Genomic DNA, 21,968 nt, shown 5'->3' with positions numbered 1-21,968 from the left:
CCAGAGTATGGCGGCTAAAGTTGCCTTTCGCTCAATAGCTCAAAAACAATCTGCATACCACAGAGGCATATTTGGGTGCCTCCTCTGGACCCCCACAATTTCTAAGGTCCACTATTGCAGGTTAATAATCCAGGTATGGTAAGCAGTTAGACAGACATGAGCATAGCAAGGATAATGGGCCAGGTACAGAAGGTCACCAAAGTGGAAAGTCTTGGCAACAGGCAAACGTGGGAGAACAAGGACCTTGCCCCTCCTCCCTAGCATATCACTGATCATGTGGTTTGGACCCCCCTGACCTTTCCTCCCTAAAGATATATCTGGACCTCCATTGTATTTCAACCCAGGCCTAGAAAAGCAGCAAAACCAGGTAAGTGATGCTGCCTTGAGTAATGATATCCTGCCCTGGTGCTAACCAATTAGCAGAGACCAGGACTGTGAAAGAGCACCCTTGAAAAACTGATGAATATTCTGCTGAAACCTCCCCCTAAGATTCCTGCCTACAAGAGAGATAAAAACCCCCAAGACAAAGGACCCAGCACTCCCTCTTCCTCTGGAGAGCATGTGTGCACCTTCCCCTTCCCTCTCTTCTTCCCACTCTTCTTTCCCCATTGGTATGCATCTCCTAAACTCTCAGGAACCCCAGGAGACTTGCAACCAGCGGAGCAATGGGTAGCAGCAGCCTGTCCCGGGCTAACCCCCTAAACCTGTCTGCAAGGCCCCCTTTTCTCTGACTTCCCAGTGAGCCAAAGCAGCCCAGCCTAGGCTATCCTGTTGCTGCTTCTCTGCTAAGCCCTTCTTTGTTTCACTGTCCCAGCTTTAATAAAGGTACCCTCATAGTCACCTGGACTAATGTTGTGAAATCTTTTCTGCACAAAGTCAAGACCCCACACACTACCAACTAGCCTTAGGCAGATCCGCTTAGGGCCAGGTCTGATCACATGGGATAAATTATTTTCAATACTAGAAGACAGAGCCCCTTAAACCGTTCCATTAAATTCAACAATCATTTAGTAAGTACTTTTTCTATGCCAGTTTCTGTGTTTGGCACTGCAGATACAAAAGATTTTATCTGCTCTTTGCCAACCACGCCGGGGTAACCCAAGTGTTAAGTAAATTTACGGTACTTCTGTTTGGTAATTTCTGTTTCTACTAGTAAGCTTCAAGTTACATTGACTGTTTGACTAAGCTTCCAATTACAGGGATGAGCACAATCCTCCATGCAGCTGTCTAAAGAAGTGCCCATTTCTTTGCTGGTACCGATGACTAATTCCCTACTGCAAGGACTATGTTTCTGTGTTTCCTGTCACTTGACTGGTAAACTGCCTACTATTCAACTTCGTGTAAAGTTGCTCACCTGTATATTAAGACAGATATTGCTATGGTAGCACTTACATTGTATTTATCTCCACTCACCGGGACTGGCTGATGCTGCTTTAGATTTGTCCTAGGCCCTGGTGCAGCCAAAGTCGTTTTTTCCTGGGGACACCTAAGCCCCAGGGTTTCCTAGGGGCAAAGTGGCAGTGGCATGAGGCGTGGACTTGGCCATAGCCAGGGCTCCCTTCGTTTCAGGTCCTCTGAAGGGCACGCAGCCCTAGGATGGTTTAAAAGGGCCATGGTGGCCGAGAGGAACACACCTCCGCTCCTAGGTCCAGTCCCACTCCACCAAAGCAGCTGTCGCAGGTGGTACCTGAGTCGAACCAATCGGAAAGGGCGTTACACTGACGGCAGCTCCGGCATCCAATCGGAGGACGGGACTCAGACTCCATCGCCCGCTGCGCCAACTGCTCAAAGCCTGTTCCGCTGTCGCGCCCCGGACGGACAGCGGCCCGCACTGCGCAGCACCCCCAGCAGCGCGGATTCCCGGAGGTGGGGACCGCTCCCCGCGGTGGTGGTGGTGGTTGGGGGTCGCTATTGCGCAGGCGCCTCGGGAAGAGCTGCGCCTCGCCCCTGGCCCTGCGCGTCTCCTTCGCCCCCGGACCCTCGAGCGCCGGTTCCGCGAGTGCAGGTTCGGCGCGCTTGAAAGAAGCGGCCGCGGCGGCAGGTGAGTGAGGCCTCGCGCGTATGGGTTCTGGGGGGAAAGTGCCACCCCTGTCAGTCCACCCGGGGATTTGAAAGTAGAGGTGGTGCGAAACGCCCTCTCCCCTCCCTCTTCCCCCCCCCTCTCCCAACATCCTGGGACGCTGGCGGGGACGTCGGCGAAGGGACCGGCGGCACCGACCTAACTGGCTGAGGCGGAGAGCGGTGTGGGCCGGCACATTAGCGGGTGGGTTTGGGGTGGGCAGGGCTGCGGGGTGAAGGGTGAGAGAGGGAAGTTGGCTGAAGGCCAGTGGAGGGGCCAAGGTGGGTGAAGGTGAAACCGAAGGGAGACGGGCCGGCGGCGTGGACATTTGATTGTGAAGAAACGCATCCACAGGCATCTGTCCGAATATTAGATTCGAGTTTACGGTAATGATATAATCCAATTTGAAAACGAATTTCCTGCAAAAGCAGCCGAGGAAGATAACGACGAAGTGCTTTGTGTAGGCCGGGCACTGTTTGTGAAGCACTTGACAAACGCTTCCTTTCCGGGCACCACAGACCTGCGAGGTGGTGGCATTCCATTGTACAAGGGCGGAGGTTGGCCCAGCGAGGGATGTGCCCGGGATTGGGCCGCTGGTGACAGGCGGGTTCATGTCCCTACCAGGGCTGACCCCAGAAGGGTTTTGCTGAACCACCGGCGATCTGGTGGACCTAAGCCTCAAGTCTTGCCAAGTACTGTAGGAAGTCACCTGCTCTTTTTAGTATTACGATTTTCTTCCCTTTTCCCAGGCCATTTAAGGAAATATATTTAATATAAATAAACTATCTCCACCCTTTAAATTAGCTACAAAATGTTTGGGAGAAATTTTGATGAAAACACATGGAGTCCATGGAGGGGTATTTTATTCTGTAGAAAGTAATACAACTGTAGCTGTTTTGAAGATAACTTGCTAGACAATTTTGTGTGCATAGGAAAATTGGAGAATGATTTAGAATCCTAAATAAAGACTGAGAAAGTCTTTTACTGAGTACTTAATGTTTTTTCCCCGTAGAATATGAAGATAATAACAATAATAATCTAAAGAAAACAATCTATGGTTTCTGTGTGCATAGACAATAATTCTATTTTAAAGCTGTTTAAGAGTTTCATTACAAATAATACTTGTGAAGTGCTTAGAATAAAGCTTTCGTATTATGAAGTGGGTAGCATGTTAATGGTGACAAATATCTTTCACCATATCCTGTAACTGTTGCACTTTCTCAAACTTCACCTGGGCTAAGAATGTCAGTGAGAATTGCCCATCCAGGTAAGAAAGTCATCCCAGGTGAGGCAGAATGTATTTTGTACCCTCAATTGAAGAAAAGTACCTACTACTTATGGTTGCTGTGGGGGATATTTGGACGTAGTCTAGATGAGTCTGCTTTCTTTTCCCTTCATCATTATTGTTATTATTGCTTTGAAAAATTACAGAATGTCTCCCAAGGTTTTCTAATATAACAGTGATTTTCATACATTGAAAACCACTTGAGATCTCATTGATGTTTTATTTATAGTTTAACGCTCCTTGTTATAATGAATCAGTATTTGGAAGGCATAGATACAGGTGCTGCTAATGAAAGATGATCTGGCAGGAAAAGTTCTGTTAATCGTTTGGAGATTGTTACTAGACTTGTTAACTTGCTGTTACTAGACTCATAACTTTGTTGAGGACATCAAATTCGTAAGAGCACACTAATTGCTTTCTGAGCTTGGGCCACCACTGACCTTCAACCTCATCACATGTAAAAGGGATTTAGACTAAATTATTTTTAGTTATTTTATAGTTTCACAGTAATACCATCTGCCTGTCATAGTGCACTTTTTTTTTTTTTGCAACATAACAGCTTTGTAACTAGAATGGATAAAAGAAAACTAAATTTGAGGGTCTGTTCCGTAGTACTTTATGCATCCCCATTTTACACACAAGGAAATTGAAGCTTAGGAGGAGTTAGATCTGCCCAAGATTGCCCATCTACTAAGAATGAGCTCAAATTCTGGGATTCTTGTGGTTTCCATGCTATCTGTGCTTCTAATCCTGGGGACAAGGACTGGGACACTTGGATCCTAGCAATGTATTAAGGGATTACTGACCTCAGGATAAACAGCCCAGGCATCTTGAGCATCCTTTCTACTTAAGATTTGGGGAAGAAAGAGTTTGATTCTTATGTATTTTGTGTGAGAGAGAGGCAGACACTGGTTTCTGCTTATATTGTTTTGTTTTTGTGGCTTTTTCCCCCCATATGAGAAGTGGTGTAAAATATTTTCCCATTAAAACACCCAAGTCTGTATTATGAAATACACATTTCACATAATTTTTGAGGTAAAATGAGACTTCAAAGATGTTTCCTGTTTTGTAGCAGGGCATTTTCAGATGCTTTTAAGATTACAATTTCATTTTCCTCTTCTCTCTCTCTCTCTCCCTCTCTCTCTTTCTCTCTCTGTGTGTGTGTGTATCACATGTTATCCAATTCATTCATTTATGGTATAAAATATTAGAATTGCACAACATCACCACAGTTAATTTGAGAACATTTTTATCACCCCAAAAAGAAACCTTATACCCATTAGCATTTCTCCCCAACCCTTTGTTCAAGGAAAACTACTAATATACTTCCCTTTTCTGTAGTTTTGCCTAGTCTAGGCATGTTAAATAAAAAGAATGATACAATAAGTGATCTTTTGTGACTGCCTTCTTCCACTTAGCATAATGTTTCAAGGTTTTTCCAAGTTGTAGCATATATTAGTACTTCATTCCTTTTGATTGCCAAATAATATTCCATTGTGCGATATACCACATTTTATCCATTTATCACTTGATGGATGTTTGAATTGCTTCTACCTCTTGGTTCTTAGGAATAATGCTGTAGTGAGTATTTGTGTACAAGTTTTACTATGGAAATAATGTTTTAATTTCTCTTGTGCATATGCATGGTAGTAGAATTACTGGATCCTGTGGTAACTTTATTTGAAGAACTGCCAAAATGTAAAATGTTTTCTAAGTGGTGGTTGAACCATTTTATATTCTTACTAGCAGTGTATAAAAAGGTTCCAATTTTTCTGTATTCTTCCCAACATTTGTTAGTATCTGTCTTTTTTATTACTATATTCATCATAGTGGGTGTGAAGTGGTATCTCATTGTGGTTTTGATTTCCATTTCACTGGTGACTAATGATATTGAACATCTTTTCATGTGCTTATTTGCCATCTGTATATCTATGGATAATTGTTTTTTAGGGTTCTTCCCTCATTTTTAATTGAATTATTTGACTTTTATTATTGAGTTATAGTTTTTTACATATTCAATATATACACTGAGTGGCGAGATTATTATAATCTCTGAACGCATAATAATCTGGCCACTCAGTGTATATCCCATATAATAAAAGGCTAATATACAAATTGTCCCCTTGACCAGGAGTTCAACCAGCAGGCTGGCCGGCCAACTGCCCATGTCCCCTCCCCCTGGCCACCGGGCCTCTAACACACACACACACACACACACACACACACACGCACGCGCGCGCACTGCGTGGCCAGATTATTAAGCATTCAGAGATCATAATAATCTCACCACTCAGTGTATATAATAGATATATTTTATATATTCCTTATCAGACATATGATTTGCAAATATTTTCTCTCATTCTGTGGATTCCCATTCTTTATGGTATCCTTTGAAACATTAAAGTATTTAATTACAATTTTAAGGAAGTCAAACTCTATTTTTGTAACTCATGCTTTTGGTGCTATATCTAAGAAGACATTGCTTAACTTAAGGTCATAAAGATTTATTCCTGTATTTTCTTCTAAGATTTTATATATATATAGTTTTATAATATTGGTTATTGACTAAACATACATGAATCAGGAGGCTTTGGCTAGAAATAAATGATAAAGATTTATTCAAAGGTATTACACAGCTAGGTAAATATCCAGGGTGTTCTGAAAAAAGGAAGAGAAGCTGAGAGTTTTTATAGTAAAAAGTACCTTCTTGAGAAGAATCATTCTTGCATTCTGAGTCTTTGGATTGGTCCAAGTTGTAATCCTCTAGATAACCAATGATCTGAATAATGGATGTCAGGTGGTCTGGACAGGTGAACGTTCTTTCCTTCATCAGGGGTAATCAGAGGATTAGTGGAGGTTTGATGTCTATTGATGCAGAACTGGAATATTCAAAAGTTTAAATTTCCAGGCTAGTTAAAATAAGAATAGAATATTTTCCTCAAATATCAACCTACTTGATTCTAGTAATTTAGCAGCTTTACTATAGTGAATCCATTTTATTTCTTCACTCTAATCCTCATGGTCTATGATCCATTTTGAGTGACTTTTTGTGTATGGTATGAGATGAGGGGTCTAAATTCATTCTTTTACATTTGGATATCTAGTTGTCCAGCACCATTAGTTGAATTTTCTTGGAACCCCTCTGCTCTTATAAGTAACTCTGTTGGAAAAGTTTTATGCATACTATGATATTCCGCTTGTAGTAATTCCTTGAAGAGCTTGGTTTTATAAACAATACTTTTGTGGTGCATGGATCTCAAGCATAGAAGTACTAAAAGTTTTGGTGTTGTCTGCAATGTTCATTCAAGCTTGTCTTTGTTCTTTCAAGGTGACAAGTTGATTCATTGTCCTGATTATTTATGCCCCTATTTTCAGTATTATGTATTTAAAAAGTATAACATTCTTGTCTCTTGATAAACAGCATGTACATTTTTGTGTTTAGACTTAGTTATATTGTATATTTATTGAATGATTTTTTTGGTAATGAACTGTAAAAGAGTTTGAGCAGAACTACACATATAGGGAGTAACTTTAGGATGTTTTTGGAAGCATAGACTGTTACTGAAGAGCTGTTATAAGTCACCTGCAGGTCACCTAGATAAATGATTATTGTCTTTTCATGTCTTTGTAATACATTTCAGACAGATTGTGACAGTGAAGTATGGTAAATGGAAATTAAGGTTGGCAATTATTTCTTTAACTATTTTCTAGTGATTTGCATGTAGGTTGGGCTTAGATAATGGAGGGGCTTAAATGCCAGGCTGAAGTGTTGGGACTTTTTGTATAGCAGTGGATACTTGGAACATTTTTTTTTTAATTAGGGGATTGTCATGAACAGAGCTATGCCCAGAAGAATTAAGTTGGGGGCAGATGTTTGGTGAGAAAGGGGAAGGTGATGGAGGAGGGAAGGTGATTGAGGTAGGAAGGTCAGTTAAGAGACAAGAGTATTTTTGTCAGGAAATATTGAGGACTTTAAGAAGTAGGGCAGCAGTGGAGATGGAAAAGAATGGATAGCTGTTAAAAATAGCTCCTGGCCGAAACTGGTTTGGCTCAGTGGATAGAGCGTCGGCCTGCAGACTGAAGGGTCCTGGGTTCGATTCCGGTCAAGGGCATGTACCTTGGTTGCGGGCACATCCCCAGTAGGGGGTGTGCAGGAGGCAGCTGATCGATGTTTCTCTCTCATCGATGTTTCTAGCTCTCTATCCCTCTCCCTTCCTCTCTGTAAAATATCAATAAAAATATATTTTAAAAAAAATAGCTCCTGGCCTCTACTGTAGACCAACTGAATCAGAATTTCCTAGATATGGAGAGTAGACAGTTGAACTTTTTTTTTTAAATCCTTACCCGAGGATATGTTTTTATTGATTTTAGAGAGAGAGGAAGGGAGAGGGAGAGAGAAACATTGATGTGATTGCCTCCCATACCTGCTCCTAGGTGACACTTAAACCAACTGAGCCACACAGGGCTGGACAGCTGAGCTTTTAACAAGGTCCACTCAGTGATTCATATGTCTACTATACTGTAGGGATTTTCAACAATGTGCCACAAGAATTTTTAAAACATGCAATACCTGACTATTCAGTCAGGGGCATGGACCTCTTTTCCCTTAGATTTTCAAATAAAAATATGACAACAGCCAACACAACAATAACCATCTGGTGTGAATGAATCAAAATTATATCTTTTTTTAAATTAGATTGGCCAAAAATATATTTTTTGGTGTGCTGTAGGATTTTTGTAATTAGTTTATGTGTCCCATGATATGAAAAAGGTTGAAAATTGCTGCTGTAGTAGATAATATAGAATAGAGTTGACTAGGCTGGCAATTGATGGTATACTCAGGACATCTCTATGTGACCAAGAGAATGGTGAAGCTCTTTTAAGATAATAGGGAACATAGGAAAGGGGGAAGATTTGGAGGCGCAGAGAATGTGTTCAGTTTGACATACTAGATCAGATTTGACTTGGCAGCAGAATACTTTGTGCAGTGGGATTGGTTGGGAAAGTAGAATGGTTACTCAGGGCAAAAGCCAGGGCAGTAGATAAACACCCTTTAAAAAATACATTTGTGCCTGGCCATTGTTGCTCAATGGTTGAGTGTCAACCTATGAACCAGGAGGTCAAAGTTCGATTCCCAGTGACGGCACATACCCAGGATGCAGGCTTGATCCCCAGTGTGGGGCGTGCAAGAGATAGCCGATCAATGATTCTCTGTCATCATTGATATTTCTATCTCTCTTCCTCTCTGAAGTCAAATAAAATAAAATAGATTTGTGAGTATCTTTACAATAGTAGGCCACTTATTTGCTGTTTTAGTCTACTGTTAGTGGAAACAGATATTTTGGTATAGGAAGTAGCTGTACTCAGAGAAAACAGGGAATCTGCTCAGTCCAAGCTTTCATGGAGACCTGTGTGCCCTCCACACAAGTTCTGAGGTACTGGAACCTAGGCAGCAGCCTGCATGATGTTGTCTGAACCCAGTTATGACTGACTGAGGGAAAAGATGCGTTACACTAACTCAGGGGTATCAAATACTGAATAAAAAGAGAAGTACTGCTATCTAGAGTCTTGACAGCTGAAATTGCTGACGTGTGACTGGAGCTACATCCGTGCAAAGTATGTGTCTTATACTTAGAATTGTTACTCATTTCTTCGGAAAGGTGGTTTTTGTTATTATGTACTGGTTTTGGTTTCTTGGATGGACCAGCAGCAGCAGAGGGCACATGCACCACACTGAGGAGGCAGCCCATCTCAGGTTAAAATGCTGGAGATTTTCCAGACGCAAAGATCCTGAAAAAAGATTCTATGCCTTTGATCTTCAAAATCTTAAGTCCCTGGTTTTTGGAGGGTCACAGCTTCAATTAGTAAGTATTTGTATGACTACATATGCCGGAAGCCAATTCCAGCATGTCATAATTGCAAGAGTTTCATCAAAATGTTCATGGAACTTGGGGACACAACAAGGGCTGAGTCACATATGTTATTGCCTGTTGGAATGGCTAAAGGCATTTCCCCCAAACCTGAATAGGATGATTGTTTGCTGCCAGACAGCTCAGGGCATCTTAATCTACATGTTATTGCCTCCTACTGGCCAAACACCTGAACAGCCGTAGGCTATTCCCCAATCTGATAATGCTTCTGTACAGAAACGCTACCCTTTGAAGTGTATATCTCCACCTTGCCTTAGGACAATTTGTGTTAATAAAAAGCAAGGGGTCCTGAGACAAAGAGAACCTGGTTTCTTCAGCCAGGCTCCTCTGACCCCCAATGCCTTTCAAAATTATCTTTCGTGTCTGGATTCTTACTTCAGTTACACACAGCCTTTCTCCAGATTGCGGAACCCTTCTTAATGCTGGAACAAGAACCCCAGCATATATACACAGACCATCTAGTATGAAGTATGTTTGAAAGAAAAACGTCTCTGACCTCAAGTAATTGCAGTCTAGTTGGGAGAAAGAACAACACAATAAATGACTTGTGAACTTAATCATCATGTTAGTTAACTGGCTGCTGTGTATGCCTAGACTTCTAGGTGCATGTCCCCCTGGCCATACCACAGTCTTCTTATTCTGGCATGATGAATTCATTCACCTCACTCTGACCACAACCCCACATCCTTACAATTCTCACTGAAAGTTACTTTTAAAACACGAGTTCTTTGACTTCATTAGAACCTCAAGTCTAAAAACCTCTCTGTTTGCATCTACATTAGTTTCAGTTTAGATGCTGCAGCTCAAATATCAGCCATTCTTTAGATGATATCAACTTCAGCTTCCATCATCATACTTTAGTTTGAAGCCCTGGTATGTTCAGCTGTATGTTTTGTTCATGCCTGAGCCAGGAAATTGCTAGAGAAAGCCAATCAACAGTGTCACTAAAACTTCATGGAATCTGTCAACATTGACCACAAATCCTGCTGTTTCCTTGTACTCTCACCCATCCTTCACATCTGCCATTTCTGTGTTCCTCAAACCTCCGGCCCTTTTACCACCCTACTCCCTCTCAATAAATGACCCTACCTCATATAACTCAGAGAATGCAGCTCCCTTCACCTCTAGCCCTCCAACCTATTAGCTCACTCCTTTGCTCCTTCTCTCTTATTATGATGGAAAGGGTACCCTGACCATCTATAGTGAAGCACTCTACCTAAATCACAGATCCTTTTATTTTAGGGCCCAAAGAAGATAGAGTATAAAGGCAGGAAGATTTATTAGGGGAAAGCTCTTTTTGTCATTCGTGGATTATTAAAAATGAGTGAAAAATCAGAGAGAGCTCTGAACCTGAGGTTTTAGGTTGAATACTTATGCCGTTGACAGTAAAAGGGAAGACTAAGAGGGATGTGGTGAGGCAATTCATTTCAACAGCTTTTGAATTTCTTCAGAAGTTACTGTCACCTGCAAATCACTATAGGCCTTGTCTGCCTGTCAGCCTTTTTTTTTTTTAATTTAATAAATCTTTATTGTTCAGATTATTACAATTGTTTCTCCTTTTTCCCCCATAGCTCTCCTCCACCTGGTTCCCACCCCACCCTCTGCCCTTACCTCCCTCCCACTGTCCTCATTCATAGGTGTATGATTTTTGTCAGGTCTCTTCCCGTACCCCCCACACCCCTTTCCCCCTGAGAATTATCAGTCCACTCCCATTCTATGCCCCTGATTCTATTATAATCACCAGTTTATTCTGTTCCTCAGATTTTTAATTCACTTGATTTTTAGATTCACTTGTTGATAGATACGTATTTGTTGTTCATAATTTTTATCTTTACTTTTTTCTTCTTCTTCCTCTTCTTAAAGAATACCTTTCATCATTTCATATAATACTGATTTGGTGGTGATGAACTCCTTTAGCTTTTTCTTGTCTGTGAAGCTCTTCATCTGACCTTCAATTTTGAATGATAGCTTTGCTGGGTAGAGTAATCTTGGTTGTAGGTTCTTGCTATTCATCACTTTGAAAATTTCTTGCCACTCGCATCTGGCCTGCATAGTTTCTGTTGAGAAATCAGCTGACAGTCGTATGGGTGCTCCCTTGTAGGTAACTAACTGTTTTTCTCTTGCTGCTTTTAATATTCTCTCTTTGTCTTTTGCCCTTGGCATTTTAATTATGATGTGTCTTGGTGTGGTCCTCTTTGGATTCCTTTTGTTTGGGGTTCTGTGCGCTTCCTGGACTTGTAAGTCTATTTCTTTCACCAGGTGGGGGAAGTTTTCGGTCATTATTTCTTCAAATAGGTTTTCAGTATCTTGCTCTCTCTCTTCTTCTGGCACCCCCATAATTCTGATGTTGGTACGCTTGAAGTTGTCCCAGAGGCTTCTTACATTATCTTCAAATTTTTGGATTCTTTTTTCTTTTTGCTTTCCCGGTTGAGTGTTTTTTGCTTCTTTGTATTTCAAATCTTTGACTTGATTCTTGCGTTCCTCTAGTCTGCTGTTGGGTCTCTGTATAATATTTTTTATTTCAGTCAGTGTATGTTTAATTTCTAGTTGGTCCTTTTTCATATCCTCGAGGGTCTTGTTGAGTTTATCGGCCTTTTCTAGGAAATACTTGGAAAACCTTACAACCATGGTTTTGAACTCTATATCCAGTCGTTTGCTTTCCTCCATTTCTTTCGTTTGTGATCTGTTTCTTTGTCTTCGCATTTTCGTTGCTTCCCTGAGTTGGTAGGATAGCTTTGTGTGCTAGGTGTTCTATATGGGCCAGTGGGTCGGCCTCCCAGTTACCAGAGGTGGACACTCTTGGTGCACCCCTTTGTGGACTGTGTGTACAGCCTTGTTTTAGTTAAGTCTTGATTGTTGTTGGTGTCACTGGGAGGAATTGACCTCCAGGCCAATTGGCTGTGAGGACCCACTGTGTCTATAATGGAAGAACTGCTGCGCTGGAGACACGCTTAGGGGGCAGGACTTGCTTCAGTGGGGTTTTGGTGCTCACTGAGTCTGCCTCTTGAATGTGTCACTTATGGATGCGAGTAGTTGAAATCTGGTGTCATCTCACACTGACCACTAGATACACTGGCTTCTGGATCTCCAATGGGGTGCAGGTCAGCTACTGTCTGAGGCCACCCAGCAGGAGGTACAGCGAGAACTACAGTTTTCTCCTCTTTGCTTGGGGTTTGGAGGTTTTGGAGCTGTCTGACCAGAGCTGCAGTTTGTTAGGTTAAGCTGCGATAGGGCAGGCCATTTATATGCAAAAGCTGCTGCTCGGAGCTTGTGTGGGTTTGTAGATTGTGCAGGGCGGGGTCTCAGGGAGTCACTAGGCTAGGGCGTGGCAAACAGCGATGGCTGCCAGTCAGCAGTCTCTGCGTTTCTGCCTTTCTGAGTCCCCGCATCCCGTGCCCCAGCACAGTAAACAATGATTGCTGCATGCACCTCTGCAAGAAAGTCACCCTCACTTTCCGACCCGATGTCAGACAGTCCCGCTTCTCCCTGTAGGAGTTTGGGTCCCCAGCGTCTCCCCAGAAACTGGAGTTCAGAGTAATCGGGAGCTTGTCTCCCTTCGGGTTGAAAGAAGCAGTGCACCCAGACACCCGCCGCCAGCCCGATTCACGTGCCTCCATACCTCAGCTTTTCAGCGCTTGTGCACGTCTCAATGCTCTTTTCTCTTTCCTTCCAGTTGTAGAACTTCCACTGAGCCAGCTTTCCCGTGGTTCTGGGTGATAGACATTTTGTCTTTTAGTTGTAGTTTTGAAATTGTTGTGCGAGGCAGCAGTTTAGGTGTTTACCTATGCCGCCATCTTGGTTTTCTGCCTGTCAGCCTTATGTGCATATTGTAAAGGCTCAGATTGAGGTGGGGTCTTTCTCTCAAATAGTATTTATTTCTTACTCTTCTATTGTATGCCAGTATTTTTTCAACAAGAACTGGTGGTGAGCCAATATGGTGGAATTTCTACCACCTATTTCTGTAGGACTAGTCATTAAATGGAATGGTAATCTCCCTCTCTGGAGCCTCAGAAAGCTGGGCACTATTTCTGCTTTGTGAAAAGGGACACTTCTTGTTTCTTCATTTGTTGTTATTAAGCTTTTAGAATAATTTCTAAACTTCTAATTGCAGGCAAGCAAGGTAGCCAAACACGAGTATTATATAGAGTATAAAAATGGCCCATTTCCCTTTCAGAGCATGCATGCTTGGGCAGGACATATATAAAAGAAAACTGGACAAGTAAAGGCAATTTTTAGTTTTTCCACTTCTAACTTTATTCAGTTGCCTTTCAGTAAATGGCATTATTTAATTTTTAAGTTGACAGAAGTAAATCTGGTATATAAAAAGTTTAAATGTTAGTTCTCTTCTCCTGATGGTTAAACTTTTGAAACCTAATCCAAGTCAAATAGCATTACTGCTTATGCATTGTGTTTTTATATTTTAGGAACCCTGATTGCTCTCCTTCAACACGTTCAATATGAAGTTACTAGTAATACTTTTATTTTCTGGACTTATAACTGCTTGTAGAGGTAACTCTTCCTATAGTTTGCCACCAAAGTTACTATTGGTGTCCTTTGATGGCTTCAGAGCTGACTATCTACAGAACTATGAATTTCCTCATCTCCAGAATTTTATCAAAGAAGGCATCTTAGTGGAGCACGTTAAAAATGTTTTCATCACAAAGACATTTCCAAACCACTATAGTATTGTGACAGGCTTGTATGAAGAAAGCCATGGCATTGTAGCTAATTCCATGTATGATGTAATCACCAAGAAATATTTTTCTGACTTTAATGACAGGGATCCTTTTTGGTGGAATGAGGCAATACCTATTTGGGTAACCAATGAACTTCAGGAAAACAGATCAAGTGCTGCTGCTATGTGGCCTGGCACCGATATACCCATTCATAATACCACGCCTTCCTATTTTATGAATTATAGCTCCTCAGTATCATTTGAGGAGAGACTAAATAATATTACCATGTGGCTGAGCAATTCGAACCCACCAGTTACTTTTGCAGCGCTCTATTGGGAAGAACCAGATGCAAGTGGACATAAATATGGACCCGAAGATAAAGAAAATATGCGCAGAGTGTTGAAAGAAATAGATGACCTTATTGGTGACTTAGTCCACAAACTCAAGATATTAGGATTGTGGGAAAATCTTAATGTGATCATTACAAGTGATCATGGGATGACCCAGTGTTCTAAGGAAAGACTGATAAACTTGGATATCTGCCTCAATCGTTCAGACTACACTCTTATAGATTTGACCCCAGTTGCTGCAATACTTCCCAAAATAAGTAAGTAAATTTTAGCCAAGGGATATTTGAATGGGGCAATGGATTGAGGGTTTTGTAAGAGAATAAAGGTCTGGCTTTTGTAGTTAAGAACCATCTATTCTTACACTTACTCAGAGTGGGATTATATGTTTTTCCCTACTTTACAAATTTTAAAACGAAACTATTAGCTTAAGTTTTATGTTCAGAATTATCATTTCTTTGCTTTTGGGTGTATTTTGTAATTCATACAAATGGACAAAGGAAATTTTTACCCTTGAAAACATCTGGAATATTTGGGTGAGATATACCTTTTGTTTACTGATAGAATTAGTGATGAGTAGCAATATGTAATTAGTTAATATTTACTGAGGAAGCTAGATGTGAAAATTGTCCCCTTTGTAGAAAAAGTCTACCAGGAATAATAACAAAATGAAAAAAGAGCTCTGTGAATGCTTTGAAAAAAGTGTGTGTGTGTGTGTGTGTGTGTGTGTGTGTGTGTGTCCCAACACTGTCACATGATTATTCTCTCTCTTTTTTTTTTCTTTTTTTTGAGAATTAAATAGATGATATTGTTCAGGATTTTTTTCCCAGTTATTCTAGTTAGAAGTATTTTTTCCTTATCAATCAACCATGACTTTTTCCTTTACTATTTCCTTTTTCTTCAGATAAAACAGAGGTTTATAACAAACTAAAAAACTGTAGCTCTCACATGAATGTTTATCTCAAAGAAGACATTCCTGCCAGGTTTCATTACCAACATAATGATCGAATTCAACCTATTATTTTGGTTGCTGATGAAGGCTGGACAATTGTGCTAAATAATTCATCACTAAAATGTAAGTATTTAGGGTATTTCTCTTGTGTCCTAGGGATAAATCATAAATTGACATTGTTCTTTTAACAGAATACTTTCACTTAGAGATGTTGACATTGTAATTAGTTCAATTTCAACTACATCATTGTGAGTTCTTCATTTAATTCTCAGATTTTTATTTGATAGCATGTCACAATAACCACAATTTCACCCTTGCATTAGAAGGTTGGGTGACTGTAAGGGTATAGTTTTACTTTCTTACCAAAACTGCAGCTATTCTCAGTAACTTTCAAGATAGGTTCTTATTTGTAGAAAGTGAAAGAGAAATAATGAAACAAAGAAATAAAAGAAAAGAAGCAAAATACTGTAAACAGGAAGAGATTAGCTAGTTCAAATTTCTCATTTTTTTATGTTAAAAAAACTTGTCCAGCCCTGGCTGGTTTGGCTCAGTGAATAGAGCGTTGGCCTGTGGACTCAAGGGTCCTGGGTTTGATTTCGGTCAAGGGCACATGCCCGGGTTTTGGCTTCGATCCCCAGTAGGGTGTATGCAGGAGGCAGCCAATCAATGATTCTCATCATTGATGTTTCTATCTCTCTCTTCCTCTCTGATAATCAATAAAAATATATTAAAAAATATTTTTGTCCAAGTAATCCTATGTCTTTTCCCAATGATGAAATCATTTACCTGAATGCTACAACTGTTTATAACATTGGACAAGAACCAGAAAGTAAATAAACAAAAATGTACTGGGTAAACAAAATAGATGTATCGAAATCCCTCTTAAAAAACAGATGATGTATAGGGGGAAGTTACAGGTCTTCCTGGAAACAAGCTTCTTTATCCATATGCTAAATTCAATTTGAATACTTAAAAAAAATAAATGATTTTGTAGTCAGTAGCGGGGGTCAGGAAACTTTCTGTAAAAGGCCAGATAGTAAATATGTATTTCAGGCTTTGTGGGCCAGCTGGTCTGAACTGTTCAACTCTGCCTTTACAGTGGGAAAGCTGCCATAGACAATATCTGTAAATTGACATGCGGTGTTCCACTGAAATGTTGTTTACAAAAGCACGTGGAGAGCTGAATTTGGCAAGGGGCTGTTTGCAGTCCCTGATCTAAAGCAATTCAGAAACATCAGGCAAGAAAAAAACCAGGGTCAATGGAACCAGATACTATTTACCAGAGGCCAGTTGCACGAAATTCGTACAAGAGTAGGCCTTCCTTCCCCCGGCTGCCGGCACCGGCTTCCCTCTGGCACCAGGCAGGAACCTGGGACCCGGGCTTCCCTCCAGCCGCTGGCAGGCACCGGGGACTTGAGCTTCCCTTGCAGCCCGCGCTTTGTCCAGAAGGTTGTCCAGAAGGATGTCCAGTCTAATTAGCATATTACGCTTTTATTATTAGGTATTTGTCATATACCCACTGTTAAAAACTTGGAAAATACAGAAATGTTTAGAAAAGAGAACAAAAAGTATCTATAATTCCTCAATATAGAGGTACAGACAAATGTTAATTGTGGGAGTTTTTTGCCTTTCTAATATTTTTCCTTGCATATTTTTACATTAATGAAATAATAATATCTTTTTATGTATAGTGTTGTATTCCACTTTTTATTATATTGGTCATATGTATTTTTATTTTGAAATATTTTAAACATACAATTAAAGAATAATGAAACACTGGTATACTCATCACTTTGACCCTGCACTTCATGTGAAAGTGGAAGCTTATTAAATGCAAGTGATGTACATTAAATGGCAATATTTGTTGCTGTAGCCGGTTTGGCTCAATGGATAGAGTGTCGACCTGCAGACTAAAGGGTCCCAGGTTCGATTGTGGTCAAGGGCACATGCCCAGGTTGTGGGCTTAATCCCCAGTAGGGGGTGTGCTGGAGGCAGCCCATCAGTGATTCTCTCTCATCATTGATATTTCTATCTCTCTCTCCCTCCTTCTCTGAAATCAATAAAAATGTAATTAAAAATATATAAAAATAAAGGCAATAGTTGTTAAAATAAAGCTAAAATTTGAGAATCTGGTATGGCACTTTAGTTAGAGACCATCACATTTTTCTTTGAGTTAGACTTTCACTGGCATTATAAGTTGGAATCCTCTGGGTAGACTTCACATTCAGTACAAGAATCCCATCTGTGACATTTGCAGTTACCTGGCCCTTCAGGTTGAGGTGTTCATTAACTGTCAATGAATGAGTAGTAGCCTATATAATAAAAGCCTAATATGCTAAGTGTCCGACCTTTCGTTAGACCATTCAATCAGTCACTATGATGCACACTGACCACCAGGGGGCAGACTCTCTGACCAGTAGGTTAGCTTGCTGCTGGGGTCCAGCCGATCAGGACTGGGCAAGATGGGCCGGACATTCCCTGGAGCCCTCCTGTGGTCCCTCCCCGGCCAGCCAACCTCCCACAGTCCCTCCTCAGCTGGCCGGCCCCGATCGGGACTGGGCTAGATGGGTCAGACAAGCTCTGGAGCCCTCCCGTAATCCCTCCCCGCCCCGATTATGTACCGGTGGGATCCCTCGGCCTGGCCTGTGCCCTCTCGCAATCCGAGACCCCTCAGGATGTCGGAGAGCTTGTTTGGCCTGATCCCTGCAGGCCAGGCCAAGGAACCCCACCAGTGCACGAATCCGTGCACTGGGCCTCTAGTATTATATAACCCTATTTCTTATCACAGGAGCAATTGACATAGGTAAGTCTGCACGTTCACTTCTTCGCCATTCAATGGTTTTAACTCACTCCTCCCTAGTTAGTCAGGACTTTCAGCCAGACCACTTTTTCTCACTGGTGCTGTTTACAGCGGGCTTTCGCAAACAGTGCTAGAAAGTAACAGGTAAAATAGGTGGGGCTAGGACTGAAAAATAAGTACATAAGATTGAGAAATAGTTTTAAAGCCACCATGATTGATTGAAAAAGGGATGTGTGTATGAAAAAGGGAACATGGCTGAGTTGAAGAAAATAGAAAATTTTATTTCTGGCCCCTGTCTGGTTCAACAGATCAGAATTCTATTGGGATGGGAATTATACTGGCAAGACTCTAGTATAGTTACACGCAAAGCAAGTTATTTTCTAATAGAAAGATTATTTACTAACATTATTTTTGTTCTTTTTCAGTAGGTGACCATGGTTATGATAATTCCTTGTCTAGTATGCATCCATTTCTGGCTGCCCACGGTCCTGCATTTCACAAAGGCTACAAACAATGCACAATTGACAGTGTGGATATTTATCCAATGATGTGCCACATCCTGGGATTAAAACCACATCCCAATAATGGAACCTTTGGTCATATTCAGTGTTTGTTAGTTGACCAGTGGTGCATTAGACTACCAGAAGCCATTGGAATTGTTTTTGGTGTACTCTTGATCTTAACCATTCTAACGTGCCTCTTCATAATCATGCAGAATAGACTGTCTGCACCACAGCCATTTTCCCGACTTCAGTTACAAGAAGATGATGATGATCCTTTAATTGACTAATAATATGTGCTGGAGTTTATACAAAGTGTCTTTGCTTAGTCACAAAACCAAGGATACACCCAAATGTGTTATAACTATGAAAAAGTATACTTTGAAAGACAAAGAATTTATACCAAGCATGCTAAAATTGTGTTTTACTTTTCTTTGTGTTTTGGTGCATTAGCTATTACCAAAAACAAAAACACCCTGAAGATAATAAAAATTGCTGGTAGATTATTAGTTAACACTATTTCTCTAACTAGAAACATTTTTTAAGAAAAATACTGCCTATGCCTTTCTTTGTGCAATGAAAATTTGACACATATTTAGATGAAAATATGACAAGATTTAGTAGGCATACTTTTCTAATAAATTTTTATATTTGTAAATGAAACAACAGAATCCTTATATAACTAGTGGAATTTGTGCATCAGGGAGGAAAATTTTCCTATATTTTTATATTGACCTTTAATGGAGTTTTTATCACAAGTAAACTCTTGAGTTAGGAAATTCTCTGTGATAGTTATATAAAATCAGTTAACCAGGCAGAAAAGATCAAGCATATAAAGATATTATTTTAAGAAAAGTTATTATAAAAAACTATCAAAGACAATGTGGTACAAAGCCTGTCTTCACCATTGTGTCTTTGTTAAGACCCTTAAGCTGTTGAAATCTCAGAAGTTTTCTTTTGAAGATTATTGCTAATAAGAAATTAAGAAAATAGAGAAAAGTGGATTTCTCTGTGCTTAATGGCTTTGTGTAAGTTATTTGTGTGTGTGCACAAGTGTGTTAGCATGTATGGGTGTGCAGACTGTATGCAACTTATGGAAGGAGATCAGAGATGGACTTGACCATAGGTAGGCTTCCACATTCCCATAGAACCCAGCTCTTAGGAAAGGTTATATTTGCATTCATATTTGTTTACCTTCTAACTCACAAGTTCAAATCATAATTTTAAAAATGCATTCATTTTTGTTACCATTTTTAACCTTCTCATGTTGATGATTATAGTTAGAAGTATCAAAGAGCTATAAAAAATTTATGACCTGATTATAAATCTGGTTTTGATGAGTCAGAATGAGAAAAAGATATTTTTATGTTAACCTTTGGGCCTTTGATGCCTTACTCTTTAGGCAACAGAGTAGTTATATTTAAAGTGGAATTTAGTATCTGTTGCTGTTTTACATTATTATTATGTTAAATGACAGAATAAGCTCTCAACAATGCCTAACGTTTCCTAACTTGAGTGCTAGGTGGAACCTTCTAATAATCAAAATTAATATGAAGAAACTGAGTTGTGACAGACTAGATTATATCTATTAGAGGAAAACTTGGGTCCAGGAACCATTCATTGGGAGTTGAGGCAAACAATTGATATTAATAGTGTGATCTTTAAAGTTTTGACAATACAATATAAAGTAGGCACCCAGTTTGCAGATACAGAAATGATTTACAGTAAATATGCAGCCCAGTTAAATGTTGATTATCTGTGATGGTTAAGAGCAATGGTGCTAATCATCAAGTGTTTAATTCACCCTGTCTGGTCTCTGCTGGTTTCCTGATCTTGGTATTTAGTGCCTATTGTATCTGGGGTTCTTGAGAAGCATTTCCACATCCTGCATAAATAGGTGACACTGATAGTAATCATAAGTTGACTGTATTAACAACATAATACATAAATGAAATAAAGCCAATAGGGCTAATTTTGCTTTTTGGCACATTTTATTTCTGAAGTTTTTCCTCACATAAAAATTATCTTAAAGGTAATAGTTGATTTGAATGAAATAATACAAAATTTTCTTTTCTACTTCAATTGCCATTGAAAAATAACAAAGAATAGAACAGTCACATTTAAAGCCCTGGACATTTTAAAAATAGTAGGAGGGTATTTTATACTATTTGAGTAGTCTTTGCTCCTTGGAATGGTGTGAGTTTTAGTGACTGCATTAGCTTGATTGGTGGTATGAGTTTCAGTGAACTATACGTGGCATCCAACCCGTGAGTAGATTTTATATAGTATGGAATAGGAAGGGATGCTGTCCATATCTTAACCCCTGAACAAAAGACATTTACCTATTTGTCTTGTCTCTCAGTCTCAAAATACTAACTTTAATTGAAATTGTAAATTTTTATATATATGTTCATGAATAGAATTTATTTAAAGAAGTGTTTATGTATTATTATATTGAACTCTGTGTTAATTCATTTGTATTTATAAAACTATCACTGTTAAAACTAATGATACTCCAAAACACTGAAAAAATATTTTAGTAAAGCTAGGCTTTTACAGTAAGGTTTTGATGTATTTTGTTATATAATTGACAAATATACCTTGCTGTTTTCTGGGTGATAGAAAGTATTTGGCTGTTTATGAAGGTAATAGGATAATTTTTATTAGGTTTTCTTTTATTCAGTGAGTGAATTCAGAATAAGTACATTAACTTATAACATTGACAGTTCTGCTGTCATTAACATGCAGGTTCTCTGGTCCATGCTCTGTACTATAGGCTTTGTGTTATTGTTCCATTAAGCTTGGTCTAAGAAGTTAAAGATAAATGTTTGGAACATTAAAGGATTAAAAATGCCTTTGCATTGCCCTGACCGGTTTGGCTCAGTGGATGGAGCGTCGGCCTGCGGACTGAGGGGTCCCGGGTTCGATTTCGGTCAGGGGCATGTGCCTTGGTTGTGGGCACATCCCCGGTGGGGGTTGTGCAGGAGGCGGCTGATCGATGTTTCTCTCTCATCGATGTTTCTGGCTCTCTATCCCTCTCCCTTCCTCTCTGTAAAAAATCAATAAAATATATTTAAAAAAAATAAAAAATAAATAAAAATAAAAATGCCTTTGCATTATTCTTGGGTTCCTGTTTCTAGCCTGTATCTGGTAAGCTTTAAGGGTGAATGCATTTAATTTCTTTTATTTGGAGGGTTTTACTTCGTTGTGAATACTTAAGCTACAAATGAAGGACAAAGATGAGATGAAAAGTGTATTTATTGTCAATTCTTAAAATAGTGTGTAAATAAAATGACATAGTGTGCTTTAAAAATTTTGTAATATAGTGCCTTAAGTTGAAGTAAAATGTATTTTGATTTATTGTTTGAATTCATAGTTAATGACTCTGATTTTAAAATGTATCTGAATAAAAATCTACC

At 39.8% G+C, this 21,968-nt stretch overlaps 1 protein-coding gene across 1 annotated transcript; it reads left to right on the top strand.

The window, feature by feature from the left end:
- The first annotated feature begins 1,764 nt into the window (after window positions 1-1,764).
- Window positions 1,765-21,624, top strand: ENPP4 (ectonucleotide pyrophosphatase/phosphodiesterase 4). Its single transcript, XM_080663516.1, has 4 exons — window positions 1,765-2,041; window positions 13,699-14,557; window positions 15,202-15,372; window positions 18,475-21,624. Exons 2-4 carry the CDS (start codon window positions 13,732-13,734, stop codon window positions 18,837-18,839), a joined length of 1,362 nt encoding a protein of 453 aa, XP_080519642.1. The 5' UTR covers window positions 1,765-2,041; window positions 13,699-13,731; the 3' UTR covers window positions 18,840-21,624.
- Window positions 21,625-21,968: the final 344 nt, after the last annotated feature.

This window comes from Plecotus auritus (assembly GCF_963455305.1).
Source record: "Plecotus auritus genome assembly, chromosome: 4".
In the NCBI taxonomy this organism is placed as follows: Eukaryota; Metazoa; Chordata; class Mammalia; order Chiroptera; family Vespertilionidae; genus Plecotus; species Plecotus auritus.
This window is presented reverse-complemented; position numbering and strand designations above follow the sequence as displayed.